The following is a 26131-nucleotide window of genomic DNA, read 5'->3' as shown; positions in this document are numbered from 1 at the left end:
CGACCACCGATGTCCTGACAGCCTGCCTGTCCGACATCGAGTCCTGGACGAGAGACAACTTTCTTCAGCTCAACGTGCAAAAAACCGAGGCCCTCCTGATTGGCTCACGTCAGCGCCTCCGCACCTCAGGCGCTGACACCATCAGCATCCAAGGCTGCACTCTCCACCTCTCAAAGCCAGTCAGGAACCTCGGCGTTTTGTTCGACCCTGAGCTGTCCTTTCTCCCTCACATCCGCACCACAACTGGCACCGCCTTCCATCACCTCCGGAATATCGCCAGATTACGGCACTACCTCACCCCTCACGCTGCTGAAACCCTGGTTCACGCCTTTGTCACCTCAAGGCTGGACTATGGGAACTCTCTCCTCGCCGGCCTTCCCGCCACCTCCCTCCACAAGCTGCAGGTCATTCAGAACTCTGCAGCTCGTGTACTGTCCCGCACCAGGCTTCGGGACCACATCACTCCCACCCTCGCTCGCCTCCACTGGCTCCCCATCCCCCAGAGGATTGATTTCAAGATCCTCATCCTCACCTACAAGGCCATTCACGGCCTTGCTCCCTCCTACCTCTCCAACCTACTATCCCCCTACCTACCTGCCCGTACCCTCCGTTCCTCTGGCTCCGGTCTGCTCCACGTCCCCCGCCCCAACCGCCCTACTATCGGTGGTCGGGCCTTCAGCCTCTCAGCCCCGAGGCTCTGGAACTCCATCCCCCAGTGCCTTCGCCTTGCTTCCTCCCTTTCCTCCTTCAAGGCCGGTCTCAAAACCTTTCTCTTTGACCGTGCCTTCAGCTCCCCTCTCGACTCTCTTCCTCCTCCTCGCTCCCTCCCTTCCCTCCCCTCACCCTGACCATTTCCCCTCCTCTCTCCCTCCCTTCCCTCCCTCACCCTGACCATTTCCCCCCTGCTCGGGTCATGACCCAACTGTGCAGCGCCTTGGGACGTCCTCCTGACGTGAAAGGCGCTCTATAAATGGAATCTTGTTGTTGTTGTTGTTTAGGTGCTATATCAAATGCAAGGATTATTTTTTTAATTGACCTATAAAATTTAGGCTGGTGCAACCTCATCCACCAGAGCTAATTATTCCAAATCTGCTACACCCTCTCAATTATCCTTTTGTATTATTCCTCTTCAAATGCTAATCTAAATCCCTCCCACGTGTTATCATGGTTTTAGTCTCAACAGCAAAGCATTCCATGCACCATTAAGATTGTGTGGAAACATTCCTTTCTGCCTTCCCATAACTTTTCCAGTGGCAATTCTGAGCATGTTTGAGTTTCCACTCGAGGGTTGACCTATGTAGATCTGGTGAGACTGATCTCCGACAGGAGATACACCGTGAACAAAGTAAGCCCAACTAGTAGGGAGATCTCCCAGTTGCCAGTGACATGGAATAATAATACAATATAATAATCCTTGCATTTGATATAGCACCTTATCATGTCATTGAGACGTCTCAAAGCACTTCACAGAATATACTGTAAAAGGTGTAGTGACTGTGCATCCTGTGGCCAAAACTCAGCAGCCAATTGCGCACAGCAGTGTCCCACAAACAGTCGTGGACTGAGTGACCAAATTATTACTATATTATTATGACCATATCAAATATGAGCCATTCAATTTTTTTCTCGTCCATTCCTTCCCAACGATCCTGTTTTGTGGTCCATAGAGAACCTTTGTGGATAAAGTTGTGGAAACTTTCATTAAAAATAAGATCATGGAGCATTTTGGACAGTAATAAATTGATAAAAGATAGCCAATGTGAGTTTATGAAGGGGAGATCCTGCCAAACTAAACCAATTGCACACAGCAGTGTCCCACAAACATTTCTTGGATTGAGTGGCCAAATTATTATTATTTTTTTGAAGGAATTAATACCCCCGGAAAAGCGATCCACCAATTGACTAACAACTGGTTTCCTACTTACTGCTAGGTAAACAGAGGCATGTGGAGTAAGGAAACTTGCCCAACATTTCACCCTGCAGGGAATCAAACCCAGGTCTCTCGCTTGCGAGGCAAGTGCTCTAACCACAAAGCCACATGACTCCACATCTGATATCTGCTGCATGGATATATTTTCCTAAACATCTTCATAAATGACCTGGAGCTAGGAGTCAAAAGCACAGTGGCTAAATTTACAGATGTCAAGATTGAGCCGAAATAATCGGGGGTAATCCTGCCACTTTATAATAATAATCCTTGCATTTGATATAGCACCTTATCATGTCTTCGAGACATCTCAAAGCACTTCACAGAATATACTGTAAAGGGTATTGACTGTATTATATGGGAAAAATCACTGGTGCGACCGCACTTGGAATACTGTGTGCAGTTCTGGTCACCACAATATAAAAAGAATATTCCAGCAATTGAGAGGATACAGAGGAGGGCAACCAAAATGATTAAGGAGCTGGAGGGACTGGATTACGAGGAACGATTAGATAAATTGGGCATGTTCACACTGGAGAAGGGAAGGTTGAGGTTGATATGATTAGTCTTTAAGATTCTGAAAGGAATAGATAATGTAATAATAATCTTTGCATTTGATACAGCACTTTTCACTTCTTCTAGACATTTCAAATTGCTTCACAGAATATACTGTAAAGTGAATTGATTGTATATTTGTGGGCGAAACGCAGCAGCCAATTGCGCACAGCAATGCCTCACAAACAGTTGTGGATTAAAGTGACCAATCTATTATTGTTTTTTTTCCTTGAGGGAATGTAGACCATGATAAGCTGTTTTATACTGAACAGTAGAACCAGAGGACATGGCCTGCGATTGAAGTGGGGTAAATTGAGAACAAATCTGTGGAAACACTACTTCAGTGAGCGAGTAGTAAACTTATACAACAGGCTCCCTAAGCAGACGGTGGAAGCAGAAAATGTTGTTTGTTTCAAGAATAAATTAGAAAGATTTCTGCCAAAAAATAATATCTTAGGATACAGTATACAGTTTAGGACACAACATGTCAAGTGACTGCCAGGATGGTGGAAGGCGAACTAGATGGACCTTGGTCTTCTATCGTCCAGCATTTTCTTATGTTCTTAACCTTTGATACCCCTGCCAATCCTTGATTCTTCATGTGAGAGCGTAGATAGCAGGCAATAACAAAGCATGGGGTGAGATAGGGGCTTTGTTCTGCACACAAATATCTGCTGCATGGATATATTTAGCTAAAGTTCTTTGGAGTTTACCATCAACACGACGTGTTCAAAAGAGCTGTGTATATAAATATGTGTGTGCATATATATATAGCAATAATAATCCTTGCATTTGATACAGCACTTTATCACGTATTCGAGACGTTTCAAAGCGCATCACTGTAAAGCGAATTGACTGTTTATTTTGTGGGCGAATTGCGCACAACAGTGTCCCACAAATAGTCATGGATAAAGTGACCAATTTATTATTAATATTTTTTGAAGGAATTAATATCCCCAGAAAAGCAATCCGCCATTTGACTAACAACTGGGTTCCTACTTACTGCTGGGTAAATAGAGGTGTGTGGAGTAAGGAAACTTGACAATATTTCGCCCTGTCGGAAATTGAACCCAGGTCTCTCACTTGCGAAGCGAGTGCTCTAACCACTGAGGTACAGGACTCCAAGAAGGGCTTGATGTTTCAAAATATACAACTTCTAACTCAAGACAAAAAAAGCCCAATTCACTCAGACACAGTGCATTATTACCTTGTGGACATTGCCAGCCACTGACCATTCAGACCACTTTTTCATTTGAAAGTAATTTTCACCAAAATGTCAAAGTCACCAATGAGGGAACAATAGGCCAGTTTACTGACTCCCTTTAATTTCCAATGTAACCTATGTGTTAAGACTACATTGGGGCTAACAAAATTGACACTGTCCTGTGGTTCTTAATTTGGATCAGGGACAGCACAGTTGCAAGTTTGGAACTAGGCCTTGATACTGAAGCATTGGTTGAGGGGGTAGCGAGGGAAATGCAGGCAATAACATCAGCCAGCATTCTCAAAGGGGCTTACCCCAAGGATCAACTGGTACATTACACAGAGCAGAGGTGAAACTCTGGAAATCTAAATGCTTAGCTTAGCGTTCTCCAGGGTAGCCTGGAAGGTCACAAGCCTTGGTCTAATACTGACAAAGCTTGGATGAGCAAACTGAGGCAAGGATCACTGGGGAGCAGCATAGTGTAACAGGAAATGCTGGTGTCTTTATACTCCAGAGTGGACAATTCATTAACCCAAAGTTCAGTGTTAAATGTTTTTTTCACCCAACTGTTGGTATAGCTGAAGGAATTTGAAGGTACTGCATGACATTATTTTACACTTGAAGATTTTACATTACTTTATATTATGAAGTAGGAAGGGAAGGGGGGAAGAGGACGGAAAAAAGGAGAGAAAGGGTGAAAAGAAGGAATAGAAAAGAGAGGCAATGTGTGAAAAAAGAATTGATGGAAACATTTGTAGCACAGCATGTCCCTCATCAAGACATTAATTGGGGCAATTGTGAGTAATAAGCCTATGTATGTTGGGAGAGTTGACTGTGGTGGCACAAGGTGAAGCTAAGTGCTGATCACGTGTTGTCTCTGAGGGCTAAACTCAAGCTGATGTACGTATGCCATAATGTTCATTGTTTCCACTGATCGCTAAGCTTCACCTGCAGCGCTTCTTAAAAAAAAATTCTGAATAAAGGAAACAAAACAATTCCCCCTGGTCAGACCAGCAGCTGGGAGAGAAGGAAAGAAGAGATTAAATGAAATTCAAAGGAGACATCTTCAACGGTGCCACAGAATTTACAACACTGCAATAGCCTCTTACGGCACCTATATTGTTACAGCAGCACATGTAATATACATTCATTTAGGTCCTGAGAAAATGCAAGACATAGAAAGCACCTGCTCCAGTTGTCACAGAGGGCACAGAACTGGGAATGTGGATTCATCGGATGATAACAGAGATGAGAAGATATGGGTATGATGAAAGGCTCAACAAAACCTCATAGGTCTGTGTTTACTGGTGAAAAGATTGGGAGGTTAGCATAAATTGTCCATGCAGAGAGCTATCCGAATATGGAATGCTTTGGTACCAGTTGTTTTGAGTCTAAGACTGTGGTAGCCTTTGAAAGGAAATTAGATAAACATTTGAAAAGAAAGGATATAAGAGAGCAGGAAATCATAATTACAAGTTAGCTACAGTTAGTTGCAGTTAGTAAGTAAGCACCAGTTTACACTCAATGGGCCAAAAGGACTCCTCCTATGCTGTACTTTCTCTGATTCCATAAGATTAAGAGGGATTTGACAGACCTGTTTGACATTTTGAGATAAAAGAGGGATGGATTATCTGAGGGATCACAACTCAAGATTATTAAAGATAAGAGAAACAAAAAGGGTAGAGGTTGAAATTTTCTTACGGGTTATTAAATCAGAGTCGATCATGCTATTTCCAAGGGAATTAGGTAAACATGCAGAATAAAGCAATAAAAGAGTGTGGGGGAAAGAAGAGGAAATAGGATTAGACTGGATGGATACAAAGAGGAGCTAACACTTACAAAAAGTCAATGGGTTGAATGGCTTCTTTGTGTGATAACATTTTCATGAGACAATTTACATCCCAGAAATGGGTTCACCTCACAGCACATGGACGACAACATTAGGATTCAGTTGTTTTCTGATTGCGACACAAATTATGGAGTAAATTCTCCCATAAATCCAATGGGAACATAGAAAAACAGGAACAGGAGGAGGCCATTCGGCCCATCAAGCCTGCTCCACCAGTTTATTACATTTTGGCAGATTTTTAAATCTCAATACCATTCCCTCTTCACCATACCCCTTAGTACTGTTAATACGACTGTTTGTGGGACACTGCTGTGCGCAATTGGCTGCTGCGTTTCGCCCACAAATATACGATCAATTCACTTTACAGTCTATTCTGTGAAGCGCTTTGAGACATCAAGAAGACATGAAAAGCGCTATATCAAATCCAAGGATTATTATTATTATTCTTATACCTCTACTGCCTAAGTATCTGTCGACCTCTCATTTGAACATCTCTATTGATTCCACCTCCACAGCTTTGTGAGGCAGAGTGTTCCACATCTCCACAACCTTCTGTGTGAAGAAATAAATAAAATAAATACTTTCTGACCTCAATCCTAACGAGGTGACCATTTGAAATAAAAAAGGTTAGATCATAATGTGTTTAGTGAATGTTACACTCATCAAGGATCTTAGTGCTGGGAAATAGGACACTTTAGAGTTCAACATAATGCACTCTGCGAGTGGGGGGAGGAGAGTCAAGGTGATTAAAGTCCTGCAGTGTAACCTTTGATAGAAAGATGACAACTTTTAATAGCAGATGAGAGATCACAAATGCTTTTGGAGTTGGCATTGGTCTATAATATAAATAATAGTAGTCCTTGCATTTGGTACAGCACCTATCACTTTGGGAGGATGTCCCAAGTGCATCACAGGATATACTGAAAAGTGTCAGGACTGTGTATTTTGTGGAGCAAATCCGACAGTCAATTCTGCACACAGCATTGTTCCATAAACAGCTATGAAGTGAATGACCAATTTCATGTGGGTTTGTTGTCCAGGACACCAGGAGAAACTCCTTTGCCTTTTTGAATAGTGCCTGGGGATCTTTAATATCTAGTACAACATCCTAGAGGTGGCCCCACTTCAAACGTGCTTGAGCTCCCAGTCTTAGTTGCACTGCGTGGGGCCAGGTACTCCCTACAGTGCGGAAGGGAATGTTTGTGAGCATGTCATCTTCCTTCACACCTCCCCTAGATATACATTTCACAACTCATCGGGATGGAGCAGAGAAGTTCCGCCTGGTTCCAGACTTACTATTTCCTTAGCATTTCAGAGCAACACAGAATTTGTAAAATCCTTAAATGGAGTTCTCATTTTCAAGCTACTTTTCTGTTGTTCTTAAAATAACCTCCAAAAAACAGCTTTAAAGGTAAGAATACAGTTAAAAATTTGCTAATTCAGGATACTAAAATACAAATCAAATAGTGTAAATCCAGACTCAGGTGGATTTTCTACAGGTTCAAACCTGTTCTCTTAGCCACAGAGGGTATGTGTATGGGGCAGCCTTGAAAATAATACTTAGTATTTTCCATAGTATAATAAGCTTCAGTGCAGATTAGAATCAAATATTTTCTTTACAAAAAAAACCTCTGTGCTGAACTCCTTTGTCATAAACTGCAACCTGATGCACGACTAGCATTTTCACACCGAGACTGCAGTTTAATTGCACTGTGTCCTGAGCTTACTCACTTCCTTAAATTGAGACTCCTCTCACTTTTACCTGATTCTATAAAACACATAATGAAGGACATGCTGGCCGATAGAATCCTGAAATTACAAGGTTAGTTTGGCCATTGAATATTGCACCTGCTAAATGTTTTGTATGTGCATCAGAGCTAGGTTCAAGTTAATTTGATGTTCTATGAAGCAAGGATAGGTGTGTGTCCATTGTCTATTGATATTAATATCTAGGAACAGCAATGAATCTGACCTCAAGGTGTGCACACTGTGGGATCACTGAATTATGTTTAGGTCAAAACAAGTCTGTACAGTCCTGAGGCAGGCTGCATAATTTGCTAGTACAGCGCGATACCCACCGCTCCTTCACTGCATGTTCTGACAGAAGCAGACTGCGGGTTGGATTTTCATGGCGACTGCAGAGCTTGTTGTTTCAGAAATGGGAAATTGATTTTTCTGACACAACTTTAAGAGCTGCACATAGAACTAAAAGACTGAATAAAAATAATAAACAATCCAATGGATCCTGGGGTGGATACAGCCAGAGAATTCATTGTTCCCCAGTCACTGATCTGGCTGAACAAACCTGCTCTTATTTCTGTAACAGCACATTTGCAACAAGAAGCTGAAAACAGCAATAAATACTTCATCCCAAACCTGGGATGACAATATACTGCCTGCATGGTCAGCATAGTGATGGGGGTCTAATTTGCCTTGGAATCCTGCCTTATTCACAAATCTGAATTGATGCATTAATATTGTATTGCAAACAACTTGTGAATCCCAGGACTCAAAATCTGAAAAAGGGCAGTGCGCAAAACACCAAAGGAAACAGACCCCCAAACTTTTAGGTAAATCCCAAATATTCTGTCACAAGAACTTTTAACACTTAATTTTAAGAAAGGCCAGGCTAAGTAATAACGTTTTCCGGCACTGAACATTCTAATGTATACATTTTGGAGGGGGGAAAAGAAAGGAATGTAGAGGAGAGAGAGGGCAAATAAAACATTTATAAAATGTTATTTATAAAATGTATAAATACATCGGTGGGGTTGAAAATTCAGCATTCTCAGACTAGAAGTTACTGCACCAATAGGTCAGGTCAGGGGAGGTTAAGAAGTTCAGATCAGAACTGGAGAAGATATTGGCAGGAGTCATCATATAATTTTCAACCCCAATCTCCGGCAAAGTAACATAAAATGACTGGCTAATGTATGCACATTATTCAAATAACTGTACACACATTATCTGAATAACTGTATGCACATTATCTGAATACCTACACACATTACTTGAATAATTGTACACACATTGCCTGAATAATTTCTCACACATTACCTGTACTGGTGCGATATGTCCCTGTGAGTGATGCCTGCAGTGGATCACCTTGACTTTGACTTAAGCTCCTCATTGGGGGTTTTTGATAGACTCGGTCTTCATAAATTGGATCAATGTGGTGCTCTGGGGACTGTAATGTCCGCAGGTCTGAGCCCAGGTGGCTGTGCTGGCTACTGTAGGATGCCCGGGAGTTGGCTGCAGGCACAGAAGAAAACAACTCTTTGAAAATTCAGATCTGTAGGCAATTTGGAAACTTTTACACACAGAATGACCAGAAAATATTTCCTTATTGTGAACCCGACACAGCAGTTCAGGTCTGAGGCACCATCGGTAATGTTGCTGGCTTGTTAGTGTTGTTAGGAAACACTTTTACAGGTGTCTGTCTTGATGGTGAAGCAAGTCGAGCTTCAGAGCTATGCTGATCTTGAGCCGGCAGATAGAGGGTCACGCCCACTAGCTGCTGGCCCATTGATCTGTGGAGTTCAGCCGTGTAGCTCTGAGGTACCAGGTAGAGGACAAGGAAATTTGCTGTGCGTAATTGGGCTGCTACATTCGCCTACAAACACACAGCACTCCAGTTCATTACAAATCTTGTGAAGCGCTTTGGGACATCCTCCTGATGTGAAAGTCGTTATACCAAAAACAAGGATTAATATAAGTATTTAAAGCCTGCCCCACAGGAGACAAAGTAGGTCACTACTGGCATCATCTCAAAAATCACACACCTATTTATATACCAACTGGTGCTGGTTAAATTGTCACTCAGACTGAACATTGGCTGGTCTGAGAAACATGAACATTCATTGTCATTCAACAGGGGATCCTTTCCAGAGACTGGAGGGTAACACACACTGTTAAGGGATGAGGAGACAATTTTTTTAACAGGTGTGTGTTTTTTGGGGGTGTTGCTCGCACATTTCTATGATTTAAAAAGATTTAGCCCTTTTTCTTTCTTCATGTAGCCAGTGGACCCCACCAATGGCACGCTTGAGCTTGCTGTCAGGCGGTGCACAGTAAGTGCTTTAGTCTCCTGTGGGGCTGGCTTTAATAACTAGTAATAAGCCTTGCATTTGGTACACGACTTTATATCGATACACTGGGTGCCCCAAACGGAAAAGGATTCCATTCCATGTTCTGATACCCATTCACTTAGATGAATGTGATATATTGGTCACAAAGGGGAAAAAGTACGGTTTACGAATTATTTGTAAGATTCAGAAAACAATTTCTAACCTATACCGCTAATACTGCAGGTATCTGCACGGTTCTCAGGCTGACCATTACTGCAAGGTATATGGTTTATGGCGCAAAATTGTAGATTGGTGTCAGAGCAGGTCCGAGCTGTGTTCCAGAGGGCTAGCCGCAAACACATTGTGTAAGATGCTCCGTTTTTAAATCCTTTTGTGAATGTGGTAAAATTACACCCCTGTTGACAACAGGGTGCAGAACCAAGAAAGCCCAGCCAAGTATGATCACCTTGAAATAAAAATAAAACTCTCAATAATAGAATAATGTAAAGCTTCTCATGCAGCAGTTTATCATAATAGAAAAAACAATACAAAAAGATGGCAGTTATATTTTTCTTGGATTACAAGTCCATTTTCCAATGTAGGTACGCTGTGGCTATATATTATTAGTGTTAGCCAGCCAGCCAACCAGAAGATCACTTCCCATTATTAACAGATGATAACAGTCACCCAGGAACCAAGGGTTAGGCAGGCTGAGCCATCAGTAGCAGGAACTGCCTCACATTACACATCCCATTGGGCGTAGTGTGGCCTCTGAAAGTAAGTGAAGTCCAGAGAAAGGCAATTCGTCTACACTCAGCTGGCTCTAACAGGTTCTTAAAAGGTTGTATACAGCAGGTGTTTGCAACATGCAGTTTGCAAGAGCCAATTTAGTGAGGAAGTGAATCAACTTATTTTGACTGTGTTCTTCCCTACCCTGCAATTTCTGATTTTTACTCATCTCCTTACCTCTACATGCTAGGAGGATGTCACTACCCCAATTATAACATAGCTCAAACAAGCTCCACTGCACTTTTATTCTCATTGAATCCCTTATTTCTCCCTTATTTCTGTCCTGAACCAAAAATATATCACTTTGATGGTGTTCGGTATTGATGCATTCCACATTTTATCATTCTGTGTGCCAGGTGTCAACCTGGCTCAGTTGGTAGCACTCTTATCTCTGAGTCAGATGGCTGTGGATTCACATCTCAAATTGGGACTTTGAATTCACAAACCAGGTTGACATTTCGATGAAGCGCTTAAAGTGGTGCCGTCCTTCAGATGAGGCATTAAACCAAGATCCCCTTTTGCCTGTTCAGATGAACATTAAAGATCCCAAAGAACTATTCAAAAAGAGAAGGGAGTTTCTCTCAGTGTCCTGGCCCACTCCTCCAGATAAATTGAGTGTTCACTTTATTGCTTGGTGCAAATAGGCTATCAAATTTGTTTAAAAAATACAAAACAAACAACAAATTTGTATAGTGTCTTTCAAGTCGGGAGGACGACACAATCACTACCCTTCACAGTGAAGCTCTTTGAGATGTTCTGTTGACCTGATAAAATGTCTATCAAATACAAGAATTATTATTGTTATTATTTAATCATTTAACCCTTTTATTTTTAACCTGTATCCCTGAAATTAAACCTTTCACCATGAACAATAACATGGCATCACCAACTTTGTCAATCCCTTTGTTAGCTTGAAAAGATAAATTACTTAATCTCAGAAACATCTCTCTCCCAAAGAGTACAAAGCCACTTTCCTTTCCTTAACCTCCCCTCATAAATTATGTGCCTAAAACCTGGAATTATCTAGGATGATACCTTTTGCACCCAGATGTTTCAGATGAGGTCTGAACGATGCCTTATGAAGAAAAGATACAATCATTCTTGATTTCAAAACCAATGTTTGCTGATGTAATGCAATATCTTACTTGCCAATTGGCAGCAGGCTGACACTGACATTAGTGTTTCACCAATTTATCTACAATAATCCCTAACCTTTCTTAATTAGTACACTGTATGACTGTTATATTTAGTCTTTGTTTTCATACACCCAGATTAATAAAACTACACTTCAACACATTAACTGCGGATGCCACTTACTGACCCCATTATTAAAAGGAACCAAATGCTTCTGAATCCAGTTGTTCGATCGCCTGCAAACTTATTTTGTTTATAATACCATCTTCTGATACTGCTATATATTGAAAATAGCAAGAATCACAGGAAAATTCCTGTAATAAACTACTCACAACCTCTTTCCAGCATGAAAAGCTCCCAGTTATAGTTCCCTATTTTAACCAATCATTTAATTGACATTATATTTTACCCCAACAGATTTCTTTATAAGCACCAAGTATACTGCTCTGTGTTTGAACAAAAGCGATCCCTTACGAATAGAACTAGACTTGTCTTTTCCATCACACAGTGCTCGCTCTTGCAGTACAGCTGAGAATTGGTGAAACTTGCCCAGTGGGCATCTCCAACTTTTGTAGTTCATATCATAAAGCAGTGACAGAGTAGCAATAGGTTTTCACCTATGCTCCCAAGTTAAATGTCTCTACAAGGTAACAGTGTGATTTTGTGCATTTTCAAGAGCATTACTTGTATTACTTCAGTTCCAGCTGCAAAGGGCAGTCATTACGTTACCCATTACATGTCATGACTCTGAAGAGCCCTGAACTGGGATAGGGAAATGGCACCAACAGTCTATCCAACCAGACGTTAATCCAATCTTTTTTCAGCAGTTAATTCCAAAGCTAATCATTCAAACACAATCTTGTCCTTTTGCTGCTAATGTATATGTGGATAAACATGCAGCTTATCACCGATAGAAGAGGTGAAATGAGGATGGCTGACAAAAAAAATCACCTCCATCTTTTGAAGTCTGAGAAAGAAAATTTAAGGTACACATAATGTCTCCACCCATCAATTTCCTAAAAGTAAAGAATGCATGAGGTGTGGTACATACCAGATATATTCAATGTACCGGATACCAAATGTTAACCTCTGTTATCTGACACAGTAAAGAAAGTCAACCACCAACTTTAAAGGGTCAAATTAGCTACAGGTCCACCACATACCTTGAAGGGTTAAACTAACCACGGGACCATCAGATACTTAAATGCGTTAAGCCAATTACAAAAACAACTTGCACTTATATAGCGCTCCTCACACAGGGTAGTGTCCCAGGACAATGGCGGAGCACAATTCTCTCTCTCTCGCTCTCCCTCCCTCACACACACACAATGTTGATGGGGGAGCTGGTGCGGTAGGAATTGGGACAGTCAATTTCACAGCAGGTACATCTCTTTGACAAAGTCCCTCAACTATCCACTTCGATTAAGCACTCTGGGACACTATCCTGTGTGAAGGGCGTTATATAAATGCAAGTGTTTGTTGTTTTCAGAGAGGTAAACACCTGCTGCTCAAACTCCTCACCTCCAACTGGTCAAACCAACGTTCAATTGGGAAGGGATGTGTGTCTGAGCTGTGGAAAGGAAGATTGTGGCAATGCTCTTGCACATTTCATGCTGAGCTGTGTTGCCCATCAGTAAAGCTTATAAGTAGTCGCAGGTACCTATCATTCACCTAGAGAGGGCTTAAACCCTCAAGTAGTGACTATCCTCCTGGGGCAGGAGGTGGGGAAGCAGTATGTGAAGTCTGCTTGGGTTTGAACTGGCTCCAAAGCAACATGCTTGGCAATGAGGCAGTCTCAGTCATCTGGTTCCTGAGACAATACTTCAATACAATGTTGGTGCTAGTCTGGCTCACTGGCAGGGCTTGGAGGGGCAGATTGAGGGCAGGGATTCTTTGCACTCAGCTGCTGTTAACCCTGGAAACCAACTAATTTCCTGGTCCTAGTTGGACAAGCAGCAGTAAGCTTGTGTAGTTTTAGTTGGTTAACCTGCAGCAGTACCCCCAACGCTTACTCAAGAGTCCCCAAGTCTCTACTAACAAAGAATACAATACACATACCTATGTGGAACTCTCAGTCTGGTTTATATAGTCTCTTAAGCTTGGTGATTGGACTTCTGCACGTGTCAGGCTGCCCAAACTAATGCCAGCAAGGGTTAAACCAATTACTGCAATGCTACATACTTGAAAGGGTTAAACCAATTATCAGTTCACTTCAGCTCCACAAGAAGGACTCAATTTACAAGCTGCTCTCGTCTTTTCCTTTGTGAAAATAAAAAGCCGCAGGAAATATAAGCACTGACAATGGATCTGTCCGACCGCTGAACTGGTTTACCTGCCAAACTGCCGGGTCTCTGGAGAGTAGAGCGATCGTACAGCTCCTGGGTGTGCTTGTTGTACTGATCAGACGTGTGGGCCAGCCGTTTTGTAGGAGAAAGCGTGGCATAGTTGGACTGGGTGGCGCTCACTTGATGCACAGGCGAGGTGATGCTGGTCTGGGCATTTGGCGGAGAAATCACGCGGATGGGCGAGGGAGAGAGAGCTGCGGAGGACACCACAATGTTGACGGGGGAGCTGGTGCTGTAGGACTTGGACAGCCTGCTGGGTGAGCACGTCTGCTTGGGGGAGGAGACCCGCTGGGTGCCATAGCCGTCTGCGGTGGATCCCACCCGCTGGAGCTTGGGGGGCGATCCCACCCTCTGCAGAGACATAGGGGAGCTCACTCTCTGTGCTGGCAGGGTGGCACTGACATAGTAGACTGAAGATGGATGCTGGGAGTCTGGTAACCGGAATGCGCTACCATGGCTCGGCACAAAAGCTTCCCTGGACTGAGATGCAGAATGGGATGGGGAAGACTCAGACCCAGATGTGCGACCGGTGTCCCCGACCTTGTTAATCTGTGCAACAAGAGAGAACCGCGAAAAGAAAGAATATTATTTTTTTCAGAGGAAAAGCTGAAATTATTAGCCCTATTTCTCCACAATCTCTTTCTGCTGCCGGTAAGAGTCACACCCGTCCGTGCTGGTGTCAGGAATGTCTGTCTGGAACTGGGCTCTTGCTGGGAGAACTAAATCCACCCCACAGACAAAGCAACAACTGTTATGACTCCAATACCGTCTGAGCTGTAAGATTTCACACAAAAACACAACCAACATCTGATTCTCTTGAACCCCCTCCATCCCCCACCACACACAATCTCGCCACACTCCCACATGAATGTATGAGTGAGCTTCACTTCCCTACACGAGCTCCCATGCCTGCCATTGCAATGAAGAAAAAGCTAACTCTGGCCTACCATAGCGAACATGAATGTCACAACAGAATAAGCAATAAGCCCCCACCCCTCCCGACCCCAAGCTCTGCCCATTAGCAAAGGACAAGCACTTGCTTCAGTTTCTCTATTCATAAAGGAACTACCTCGACTGTCATACGCTGCATTTGCAAAGTTATTTTGTTGAAGTGACCACAAAGATAACCGACTGCTATCTGGGTCATATGTGTGCAATCCCTGCATCCCCACACTCGACCCTCATTTGCCTGCCTCCCATCCAACCCCCAGGGCAAGTGAAAAACAGAAAACACACTCAATCAGATCAGTGCACGGTGCATTTCAATTAGCAACTATTCCCAAGGCAGGCTGAAGTCCTCAGTTGCAGCTGCTAATGGAAGAACATTGCAATAATTTAATAAATGCACCTGGGCTACACAGACCCTGTGTGTTGGGAGTTGAGAGCACTGCCTTGGCGGCGTGCTCCCCTTCTCTTCTGCGTGAAGAGGATTTTTTTGGTTGCGCTGTTTTGTGCTGTGTACCTGGCTGTAGTTTGAGATGCCGATTCCTGCTCCGACTTGACCACTGGAGGTCCTTGCGGCGAGCTGCGATGTTGCTGAGTCACCCCGGGTGAGGGTCTGGTTGCTGTGGTAGATGGCCGAGTACTGGTAAGCCCCCTCTGGGTTGGAGTTTATCTGAGTTGTGCTCTGGGAGAGAATACCAGGCCCTGTAATTTCAAGCAGACAAGAGAAGTCTTCAATGAAGCAGAAAGGCATTAATTATTTAATAAGGATTTCACATAACCCGATAATGTAAGGCACATGAACACAACTCAAAATCCCGCCTCGTCTTAGCCTTGAAACTTAACAATTGTACAGAATTGTGGAAAATTCTTAAAATTCCGCCTTAATTTGGAAGCTGGTGTCTTTTTAAAAGCTGCAGAAAAACGGCTTCTAAATTAAGCCTGGATTTAGGACTTTTCCATCATTCTGCTATGATTTTAAATTTGAAGACGAAAGCTAAGCCGAAGGCTAGGTGCAATTTCAGGCTTATGTCCTTCCCGTCTGGAGACTTAGCCAATCCGAGCAAAGGCAATAATAACTCATTCAAATGACAAACATTGCACAACAAATGCTAAATTAAAGGGGCTCACTTTCAGTCGAAGAATAGTCCTGTCGGTCCAATATCCCCGACTCTTGCAGAGATCTAAGGCATGAATCCACCAGCTCTAAGCCACTAGTGATCTCATCATCAGCCGCTTTCTGTCCATCTGAAACATGTACGTACAGAAAGGGAAGAAGCTGAGCAATTAAAATTCCACAACTTGATCACAAACAAGGTCTGAAGCTTTGTGACGATAAGAAAGTCAAGAAACTCTTTCATCTCCTAGAAATTAAAGCGGTATTCATCACTCGGTTCACAATCAGAAATAAATTGCACTCTGGTTCTCCATCAGCTTTTGTGCCGGCACCAATTACTGCTAGTTTTTCAGCATTGATAATAAAAGCTGCCAAGGGGAGAGGTCCTCTGCATGAGGCAGGATTACAAAAAAAACAATTTCCTTAAAACTAAACTAACCTTGGGCAGCTGATTACCAGACACTTCAACCAATCTGCACTTTAACATCAATGAATGGAAAGCTTCATTGTTTTTTTTTGCATAGAGCTAGTCTTCATTAAAGGATAGGGAACAAGGAAACAGCATGGAAAGTGTGCAGTGTTTAACCCCTTCAAAGCAAGGGCGGTGAGAAAGTTGAAACGATCCTTTACCTTGTGTGTGCCAGCGAAAGGAATCCTCTGTTGAACTGCAGGAATAAAAAAACATAAACACAGGGTTTGAAAGGGAACAGACAAAAGTTTTTTTTAAGCTGAAAAAATTGTTTTCATTTTAAAACAATCTCCAGTCTTTTGAGTATCACAGAATTAGTCTCTAGAAAGTTCGAAACATTTTGAAATTATTCAATAAACCGCAAGGAACCACTTGTAACTGTCATCTTGCAGCACAAGAGCAAACATATTATTTGCTCTTATCTCAAACCTTTTGGAAACTGTAAAGGTTCTGAACACCCTTTGTAAAATATATGAACATTATAAATAACTCTCTCCCCATCCTCCCCACTTACACAGCACTGACAGACAATTAAAAAGTGACCACGACAGTTAGCCCCCAATATAGTTTTCAGAACAAAATAAACTCAATGACTTTTGGAAATACACGGTTCCTGAAAGAGAGGTTATTGTTCGCCTACAAATACACAGCCGCTACGATTTACAGTAAATTCTGTGAAGTTCTTTGAGGCATAGTTTCGATGATGTGATAAGGCACTATATCAAATACAAGGATTATATTTTTTATTTCATGTGTGACTCCTGAACAAAAATTGGTACGGTTCGGGTGGAGAGGGCTTTTTTGGATGACTGAGGAGGGGATGAGGAACAGCACGAGAAAACAAGATGCAAGACCGAAATTTAATAATAGCTATCATTACGCAAATAAATGTTTCTGACGGAAAATAAAGTTCATGATACAAGGGAATAAGTTAAATGTTGATTTTATAGCACCTATAACGTTGAAATGATTCAAAGTGTTATCACAGTAATTACAGGCATATATAGTTGTGCTTGTAAGCGAAAATGGAATCAATTTCCGTACAGCAATGTCCCCGAAACAGCGTTGAAGTAAATGATCAACTTTTCTGAAGGGTTGGCTGGGACAACATTAAAAACTCCCTTCGTTATTCATGGGATCTTTGATGTCCACCCAAACAGAAAGACAAGACTTTTGTTTCACATTTCATCTGAAGGACAGCATCTCTGACGATGCAGTGCTCAGGGGCACATTTTAGCCACTGGCATGAACATTGACTTAAATGTCTTTGCACCTCAGCTGGTTTCTCTATTCTGTTATCCCATTTTCCATGGTTTTGTTTTTCACAGAGGAGCACTTGGCATTACACCTTCTTTCTGCTGTCTCTCCTCCGCCCCCTACTGCATGCTTTTACCTCACATATACCTACCTGGACATTGGACTTTTGAGGTCTTATTTGCTTTGTATTATGAATACCCTTACCTGTTAACAGTGTCTCTATGAGCAAGGAGTCAGTGGCTCTAACTTTGTAGCTTCTAATTGTGCCACTTTTATATTGTGAGGCTGATGGCTCAAAGTTTTGTCTGAACTTAAGACATTTTAAAACTCCACTGCTTTTACATTGCCTTTGCCACTTTTACTACAACAACTTGCATTAATATAGTACTGTTTCACACAGGTAGTGTCTCAGAGCGCTTAAAGTGAGGAGATGTGACCAAAGTAGTGGAAAGTCTTCAGGTGCAATTTGAAAACAGGCAAAGAGGGTGCAAGACAGAGGGATTGAGGCAAGGAATTCCAGACATTGGGGGCATATTTGCTGATTTCAAATCACCTCTGTCGCTTCCCAAAGGCATTTGTTGTAAAACAAGTCATGTGTGCGCAAGAACATCTGATGTCATTGAGTTAATAACAAATGACAACAGGTACATCATTCATGCACGACACCAATAGAAATTCAGTTCTGTGATCTCCACGGGATGCTGTGAATATCAGATGACTGCAACCCCCGCCTTTTCTTTGGTCCTGCTACATCTAATCGAGGAAATTACATAAATACAAATAATGGTGCAGCACATGCATGTGCAAAGTGATAAGGCACTTTAAATTCGGGGATTATTATAATGCATCTGGATCATCACCTTACAGACATTGGCACATGAGTGGGATGTATTTATTGTGTTTGATTGCTTTGGCAGTCTTTCCGTTACAGAAGCGAATCTGCTCTGTGCCCTGGCAATGGGTCATCTTAGTTGGGTTCGTCCAAGTTCAGCACCGAAATAAAGAGCCATTTTTTTACTCCTAGTTGCTTCCAATGTTGGGCTTGCCTCTGCGTGTTCCAGAGTTTCGGGGCCTAGTGACCGAAAGCCTGGCCACTGATGGTGGAATGGAGGGCACGAGGGACATGAGCAGTAGGCAAGCGGAGGCAACAAGTAGTGGGTTTAGGCGTAAGCAGGTCGGAGAGTCCGAAATACTAACCTGTTTTCCTCTTTCAGGTGCGGATTAACCTGAATTTGCAGCATTTTCACATTTTTACTTTTGATTCCCTAAATTTGTATTTTACTGTTATACCTACAAATATCAGCATGGACGTGTTTAACATCCTTTATGATGTTGGCTGCAAAAAATATGCAACACCAACCCACAAAGATAAGGATTGAATGGGGCCTTTGAATTGCAAGGTGCGTGGATTTTTAAGAAGCAAAGAGTTATTGATCAACCTATCTACTCCCCACCACCCACCCCCTCCTCTCCCACACACACACACACCACACACAGAACAAACATACACACAAACCTTGTATTCAATCACTCCACCACAGCCTGCCAGAAAATGAAAATCCCTATTCAATTAGGTCTCTTCCATTCACAGCTCTCCTAGGATGACAGCAGTTAAAGATTTAACAATGTAGATTCAATCTGTGTTGAATGTAAACTCTCTACGTCTGGGCTGGAGAGTTCTTCGATCATGACTCATCTTCAGATGTTTTGATGAACAATCAGAAATTTTCTATAATCTCAGAAATCATTGCGTTTTTTAACTGGGTGCAATGGTACGAATGTGAGGCACTGCTAACATTTTGTTTTGCTGCTGGGAGCATGCATGATACAGTACAATTTCCGTGTATCCCTTTTCTTGTATGTTTTAAAGATAAATTCAGTTCTTTTCTCACACTTGAGGCAAGAAGACTTTGCTCTGGCAACGATATTGAAGTTGTTGTCGGTGGAATTTTGGGGCCTTTGTTCGCAGTAACAGCCTAAATGGTTACCATGGAATTAACACAACAAAATACTGGAAATTATGGAAATTTCGGTGGAATGGAATGCGCATTCTCTCCCTGGAGGCCGCATGCTACTTGCCTAACTTTGGAGATTATTAGGCGCAGGCTGGCAAAAGCCAAGATTTGGGGACCCAGAGTTTGTGGATTGGGATAACTGCTGGAGTCTAACTAGCTAAAACCCCATAGCTTGCTATTGAAAGCACTGTCCATCAAGCTGTCTCGCTGCTTGTACATTTAGAGCCATCCTACCTGTTAGGACAAAGCTTGCAGTGTTAATGGGATCTGAGTAGGAAGAATTCCCACCTACAGTGACTTGTCCGCTCCCCAACTCCCCCCACAATTCCTACAGATAGCCAGGCTGGCAGTGTCCTGGAGTGTCCTTTCATATCTTAATAAAGATGGATCCATGTGGACAAAACACATACTTTAAAATTAATAATTCAATCACTCAGCCACGGTTTCATCTACTCAGCCATGTATAATCTAAGCTTCTCATTGGGGTGTGTGCTTCACAGTGGACTCGAGAGATTTTACTACGTGTCCATTATTATTATTTTCACAGTCAATTCACAATATTGTAACAAAAGCCATAGTACGTATAGGTGAACAAATCACTCAGATGTCACTGCTAAAAGCAGCACTGTGAAAATACCTAAATTATTCTAATGATTCCCAGTGAAGGTCTCACAACACAAGAGCAAAGCAAAAATTAAGTAAAGCCAACAAAACATATACCGCAGGCAGAGACCGTTCAGAATACAATTTGGAAATAAAAACTTGCGTTAAGACCTGGCTTGCTGTTCAGCAGTTGTTTCAACTCCCTGATGGCCAATTGGTAATGACAGCCTCCATGAGCACTGGGTCTTACAGACCAGAAGTTTGCAGATATGAACTCAGTCTCTGCTGAGGTGACAGCAGTCAGGTCACTACAATTGGTGGGAGCATCCCTGTCCTGCTCATGATTTATTTCCAAAGATCCCCGTTGGAAGACTATGTGTGTGTATGTGTAAGGACATTGAGCAAGGACAGTGATGCGTTCAGCTGTGATACCTGAAAAAGGTCAAATAACCTGGCCATAGTGGTGAGGTACTGGAGTTATTTAGAACTGTATCTCAATAGCAATAAAAAGGAGTTAAATACCTTCAGAGAGGGGCGGAAAGAAAACTGGAGAAGAAAACTAGGCGGAGAAAAATAACTCAGTAAGATGTCTCGTAACATATGCCTATCTGTAAACAGTTCAACCAAGTAGCATTTATGCACCTTCAAGGATATCAATGAAATCTTGTGACCTGAATAGAAACTGTAAGCACATTAGTAATACTGTAATCTTGGGACTGAATGGAAATGAAAGTTATGTCAAATATTGAATTCTTAAAATCAATACGTCAGAAATAGTGGAGTGTGATGAAAAGTTACAATCTCCGCAGTTAGAACCACAAAGGTCATTTGCCATCTTTAGCTGACTGGCACAGGCTGCTAAATCACAAAGATTGTTATTGATTTTTGATGGTTCATGCGAAAATTTATATTCCAAACCTGTGTCTGTTTACACAGAAAGTGACGAATTGCCAGTAGGACCAGAATGGCACATGCTAATAACTACAACATTGCAACATGGATACTCATTAATCACATAGTGCTTCCTAAATCCTACAAGATCAGCCTTCATTATGCCATCCGACAAGCGACTGTGACTTACTAAATAAAATCCGACTTTGTGTTACTGAATAAAATATGACACCGTATTGAGAGTTGATCATAATCAGGATGTGTTCCAGAGTCTTATGTTATTGCATCTTATTTTTAATCTGGTATTAGATTGAAGAGCTCAGGCAGTGTATCTCTAGTCATGCAAGCAACAGGTTGACAATAAGAATTTCAGTAAACAACATAGTGACTAAACAGTCATGAAGAACTCGACTGCCTACAATGATTTGCCTCAGGGATGTGACTAAAGGCTCAGTCAACAATCAGTTTTGAATCAAAACCTGCAAAGTGATAACCAGTTAGACTCTTGGTGCACTTTGAATCCTGTTTACCCCATGCATTGACCCATTTGTGCTAAATGTGAAGACCAGCCAGTGACGTCAGACTCGGGTGACCTTCTAACTGAACCAGCAAACTGGATACAGAATGTGCTCCTGTTTCAGCCATGAGGATGAACAGCTCTTTAAACTCTAAATTATTGTATTGTCCTGTACCAACTTCACCAGAAAATTGCGATGGAAACAGCTTGAAAAAGTGCCAAAGTCTACTAATGTTCACTGAATTATATGAACATTGTAATTCTAGAATACACTATTCCAAGTTATTTGACAATGTATACTCCCGGAAAGCTGATAGCACTCCACTTAATCAATGTTCCTCATCTCCACAAACCAATGCATTTGAAATAGAATTTGATGCAAGAATAATTCTTCCCTGTTGGATTCCAATAGATGTTGTTTTATGGGCAGCAAAGATATCCATTTTAAACTGAATGCTCTCACAATATGTACATGCTCTGTGCTTTCAGTGGTACAGTATAAGTTTGTGCCTGTGAATTCTAACCATATGGAATCTAAAATGTAAGATTCCTTAGTGAGATTTCTTAATAAGGAATTTGGGGTGCACAAATGCAGATTTCTTCTGGAATCCAGAAGTACGACAAAAGGGAACTTGGTTCTGACACACCTACAACTTGGGCAGAGTTCTTGTGGTTGGGAGGATTTTCCAGTGCTTCCACAGGGAGAGAGGGAGTTAATATTGGAGGTAGAATCGCTCCTCCCACCTATGCCTATCTCTGACAATGCATTCCACAACAGCAACAGAGACCTGTGATTCTCTGAAGAGTGGTATCAGGAAAGACAGAATGTGGAAAAGGTGCAAAAAAAATGTAATAAAGAAAAAGCTGAGGCTTATTAGTGATTGTATAGAATATCAAAAACTTGTAGAAAATGCACATCAAATACATTTATTTCTGAGTAGGATTTTATTGCCATCAAACACTTCAATAACAAAAGCTCTCTAAGATGCTACAAGTACTCAGAGATGCTAATCTACATGAAGAGGGCTCTATAAATGAAAGTTGTTATTGTTTTTCCAAAGTTAATTCAGAAAGGTCTCATGGTCTTGCTTATTTATTGATGTTCACTTCACAGTATTGAATTATTTGAAATTTATATTGGATCAATTTTCTAGACAATATTTGAAAAGACGAATAGGCTTTAAAGATCGACAAAAACATTTCCCTCACTCAGAATGTTAAACCACTTTGTAATTCCACAGACTAACCCGATTAGAAACAATGGAATCCAAATGTATCTGAACAGAAAGAAATTCAAATATGTCTATAAACATTTTTATTCTCATAATTTTGCACCATGTGCATTTCCTTCACCAATAACCAATGCTAAATATATTCACACAGTTACTATTTACTTAATGAGATCCAGATTGTTTTCTCATACAAACACAATTTTGGCTACCACTCAGAGAGGCCAAAGCAAACAACACAATAATGAACGTCTATATGGTATAGTGTATTTTGCCTGCCAAATTGAGGGATTACTGACTGATTAACAATAAGATCAAGCTCAAGTCCTTGTGCTTCGACTGCTCTCAATTGGGCCAGTCCCCTTTATAGATGCCCATGAATGTTATTGAGTCATACCATGACATTTAGCTTCTCACTCACTTCTTGCGTATTCATAATAATAATCCTTGCATTTGATTCAGCACTTTTCACGTCTTCTAGACGTCTGAAAGCACTTCACAGAATATACTGTAAAGTGAATTGACTGTATATTTTGTGGGTGAAACACTGCAGCCAATTGCGCACAGCAGTGTCCCACAAACAGTTCTGGATTGAGTGACCAAATTATTATTGTGTTTTTTTTCTTGAGGGATTATTATCAGGCGTGTGGAGTAAGGAAACTTGCTCAAGGTTTCGACCTGCTGGGAATTGAACCAAGGTCTCTCGCTTGCGAGGCGAAAGCTCTAACCACTGAGCTACAGGACTCCACAAATTTATACAAATTTGTAAAGTGCCGAGCTTTTCATGTTCACCTATATTAAGAAATCTGACTACAAGGCAATGTCACTGAAATAAATCTCAATATTCAACATCAACCGATTCAACATCAGTTTTCCTCAAGGGGTCTCAACCAAGCATAATGTATCTTTGTACGTTTGAAGTGGAGCTGAAAGAATTGGTGGTTCATCAAGCCTTCTAAAATAAGTTTCAAAACATATGAAAAGTATTCAAAGAAAAATATTAAGCATTAATAATAATCCATCTTTATGGGCTCTCTGAGTGAATACCCAATTACAGAAGTACCAACCTACAGGCAGCTTTCATTTTCGAATTCCATGTTAAGTCTTCCTCAATTAATTTCACATGAGAACCTTGAGAGCCAATCATCAAACATGGGTGATCTCACCGTGGCAGAAACTGCAGTACATTCAAATCCATTCATTTTCCCTAACTTGTGCTGGTTCCACTCCAGACCCCAGGTAGAGCCAGAGTTCTACTGGGATGATTATAGCAGTACATTCAATATTCAGCATATTGTACATAACCGAACATGTCAGAGGCAGCCGCTGTTCTCAATGGCCATGAACAAGCCAGACATCGGACCTGTTGACCGTTAACCAGAGTGATATTGAGGTTTAGTAGCTTGTGTCCCATGGCACTGGGGTGCACTGATTGGTGGCATTTTGTAGCAATGTCACCCTCAGAGCTCCTGAGTCTGTCACAGCAAAAGCCACTACTGAAAATTCAAAACAGTTTGCTGTGGGCTAATCCTCCTCTCACAAGACTGAAATCGCTATTTAACAGCAGGAATGAGGAGACCACAGATCCTTGTATGATCCTCCAGATGGAAGGAAGACTCAACAGGGAACATTCAACCCTTAAATCCATTGCACCATACCATATTGAACAAAAACAATGTTGAAACTCTATAATAATAATAATCCTTGCATTTGATATAGCGCTTTTCACGTCGGGAGGACGTCCCAAAGTGCTTCACAGAACACACTATAAAGTGAATTGACTGTATATTTGTGGGCGAACGCGGCAGCCATTGCGCACAGCAATGTCCCACAAATAGCCGTAGATTGAAAATGACCAATTTATTATTGTTTTTGGTTTTTGGAGGGATTATTATTAGGCGTGTGGAGTAAGGAAACTTGCCCAAGGTTTCGCCCTGCCTGGAATTAAACTCAGGTCTCTCGCTTGCAAAGCGAGTGCTCTAACCACTGAGCCACACGACTCCTATAAATATTGTTTCGCAGTAATATTTTAGCATTGGCAACAGGTTGGTTGTATGAAACTAAACTCACATTTTTCTATCCTCACAATAATGGGATTACAATGTTGCCTCAACTTCGGGTCAGGTGGTAGCAGATTCAAGCACAATTCTCAACACCAACTTGCATTTACATAGGGGCCTTTACGCAGGATAACATCTCAGAACACTTTAAAGAGACGGGGTCAGGTGGCAAGCAAGTGAGGCGGCCCAAGATGTAGGATTTAAGGTGAGATTTGAATAGAAATAGAGAAGGGGTGGATGGAGATGGATAGGCAGGTGGAGGGGGAGAGGGACTTCCAGAGGCAAGGGGTGTAGCTGCAGAAATCTCAGTCACCGATAGGGAAGCAAAGGGACGGGGAACGTACAGCAGGCCCAAGTTTGCTGAGTGGAAGGAGCAAGTATTGGAGTGAAGAGAAGATCAGAGATTCCCATCTCCCCTCCACCACCACCCGCCCTCCCCCGAACCCCCAACTATGGCTCAGCCCAGCTAAAAGTGTCAAATGCTTTGAGAAGGTGCTTTATTTAATGTTAATGGTATTGTGCTTTGTAGAGGTAGAGAGGTGCAAGGATATGAAGGGATTCATAGGTGAGAGTTATTATAGGTCAGAGTTTGGTCTGTCAGGGAGCATCACAGTTTGGAAATCTTGCCGATTACCCACAGTAGGAAATAGTGTGGACCAATGTTAGCAACAGTGGGTGGGGGAGGGGGTGGGGAGGGGAGATGGTGGGGGGAGGAAAGAGAAGGGTGAAAGAATGAAAAATACAAAGCCACTATTTCCCTTTTACTGTATTGAGTACATACATCGCCATTAACCTTCACAAAATCTTCATAAAGAAATTCTCCCTTCTCTCACTCACTTATCCAAGCATTTGATTTCCTTTGTTTTAAAATACCTGAAAGCCCTTATAATTTTATAACCCATTCCCATGTCTAAATTAGCTTCAGCTCACGGGAGTAGACAGAGGCTCGAGTGTCAATTTATCAAAGTGAGTTGGAAAAGACACTTCCATATTTGGAACATGCAGGAGGGGTTACCATTATTTTTAATATGAAAAAAACACAGGATATAAGTTTTCACCTTGAGTGGAGAATCCCATTTATTCTCATTAGGGTCTAAACTGTGGTTGATATGGAAAATATATCAAGCAAAAAGTCAATTTTGTAAAAGTAACCAAGGCAAC

The 26131-nt window shown here is 41.8% G+C and overlaps 1 protein-coding gene across 4 annotated transcripts in view; it reads right to left on the bottom strand.

Annotated features, from left to right (window-relative positions):
• LOC103176257 (catenin delta-2) overlaps positions 1-26131 on the bottom strand; it is a 447491-nt gene that overhangs the window by 177273 nt on the left and 244087 nt on the right. For 3 of the 4 annotated variants that reach the window (XM_042331893.1, XM_042331894.1, XM_042331890.1), the window contains exons 3-7: positions 16560-16594; positions 15944-16060; positions 15333-15517; positions 13858-14419; positions 8593-8787 (exon numbers count right to left, since the gene is read on the bottom strand). In XM_042331893.1, the coding sequence (XP_042187827.1) occupies positions 8593-8787; positions 13858-14419; positions 15333-15517; positions 15944-16060; positions 16560-16594 (1094 nt within the window). The remainder of the gene's footprint in view (positions 1-8592; positions 8788-13857; positions 14420-15332; positions 15518-15943; positions 16061-16559; positions 16595-26131) is intronic. The other variant, XM_042331892.1, reaches the window with a different exon arrangement.

Source organism: Callorhinchus milii, unplaced genomic scaffold, assembly GCF_018977255.1.
Source record: "Callorhinchus milii isolate IMCB2004 unplaced genomic scaffold, IMCB_Cmil_1.0 Scaffold2, whole genome shotgun sequence".
NCBI classification, from domain to species: Eukaryota; Metazoa; Chordata; class Chondrichthyes; order Chimaeriformes; family Callorhinchidae; genus Callorhinchus; species Callorhinchus milii.
This window is presented reverse-complemented; position numbering and strand designations above follow the sequence as displayed.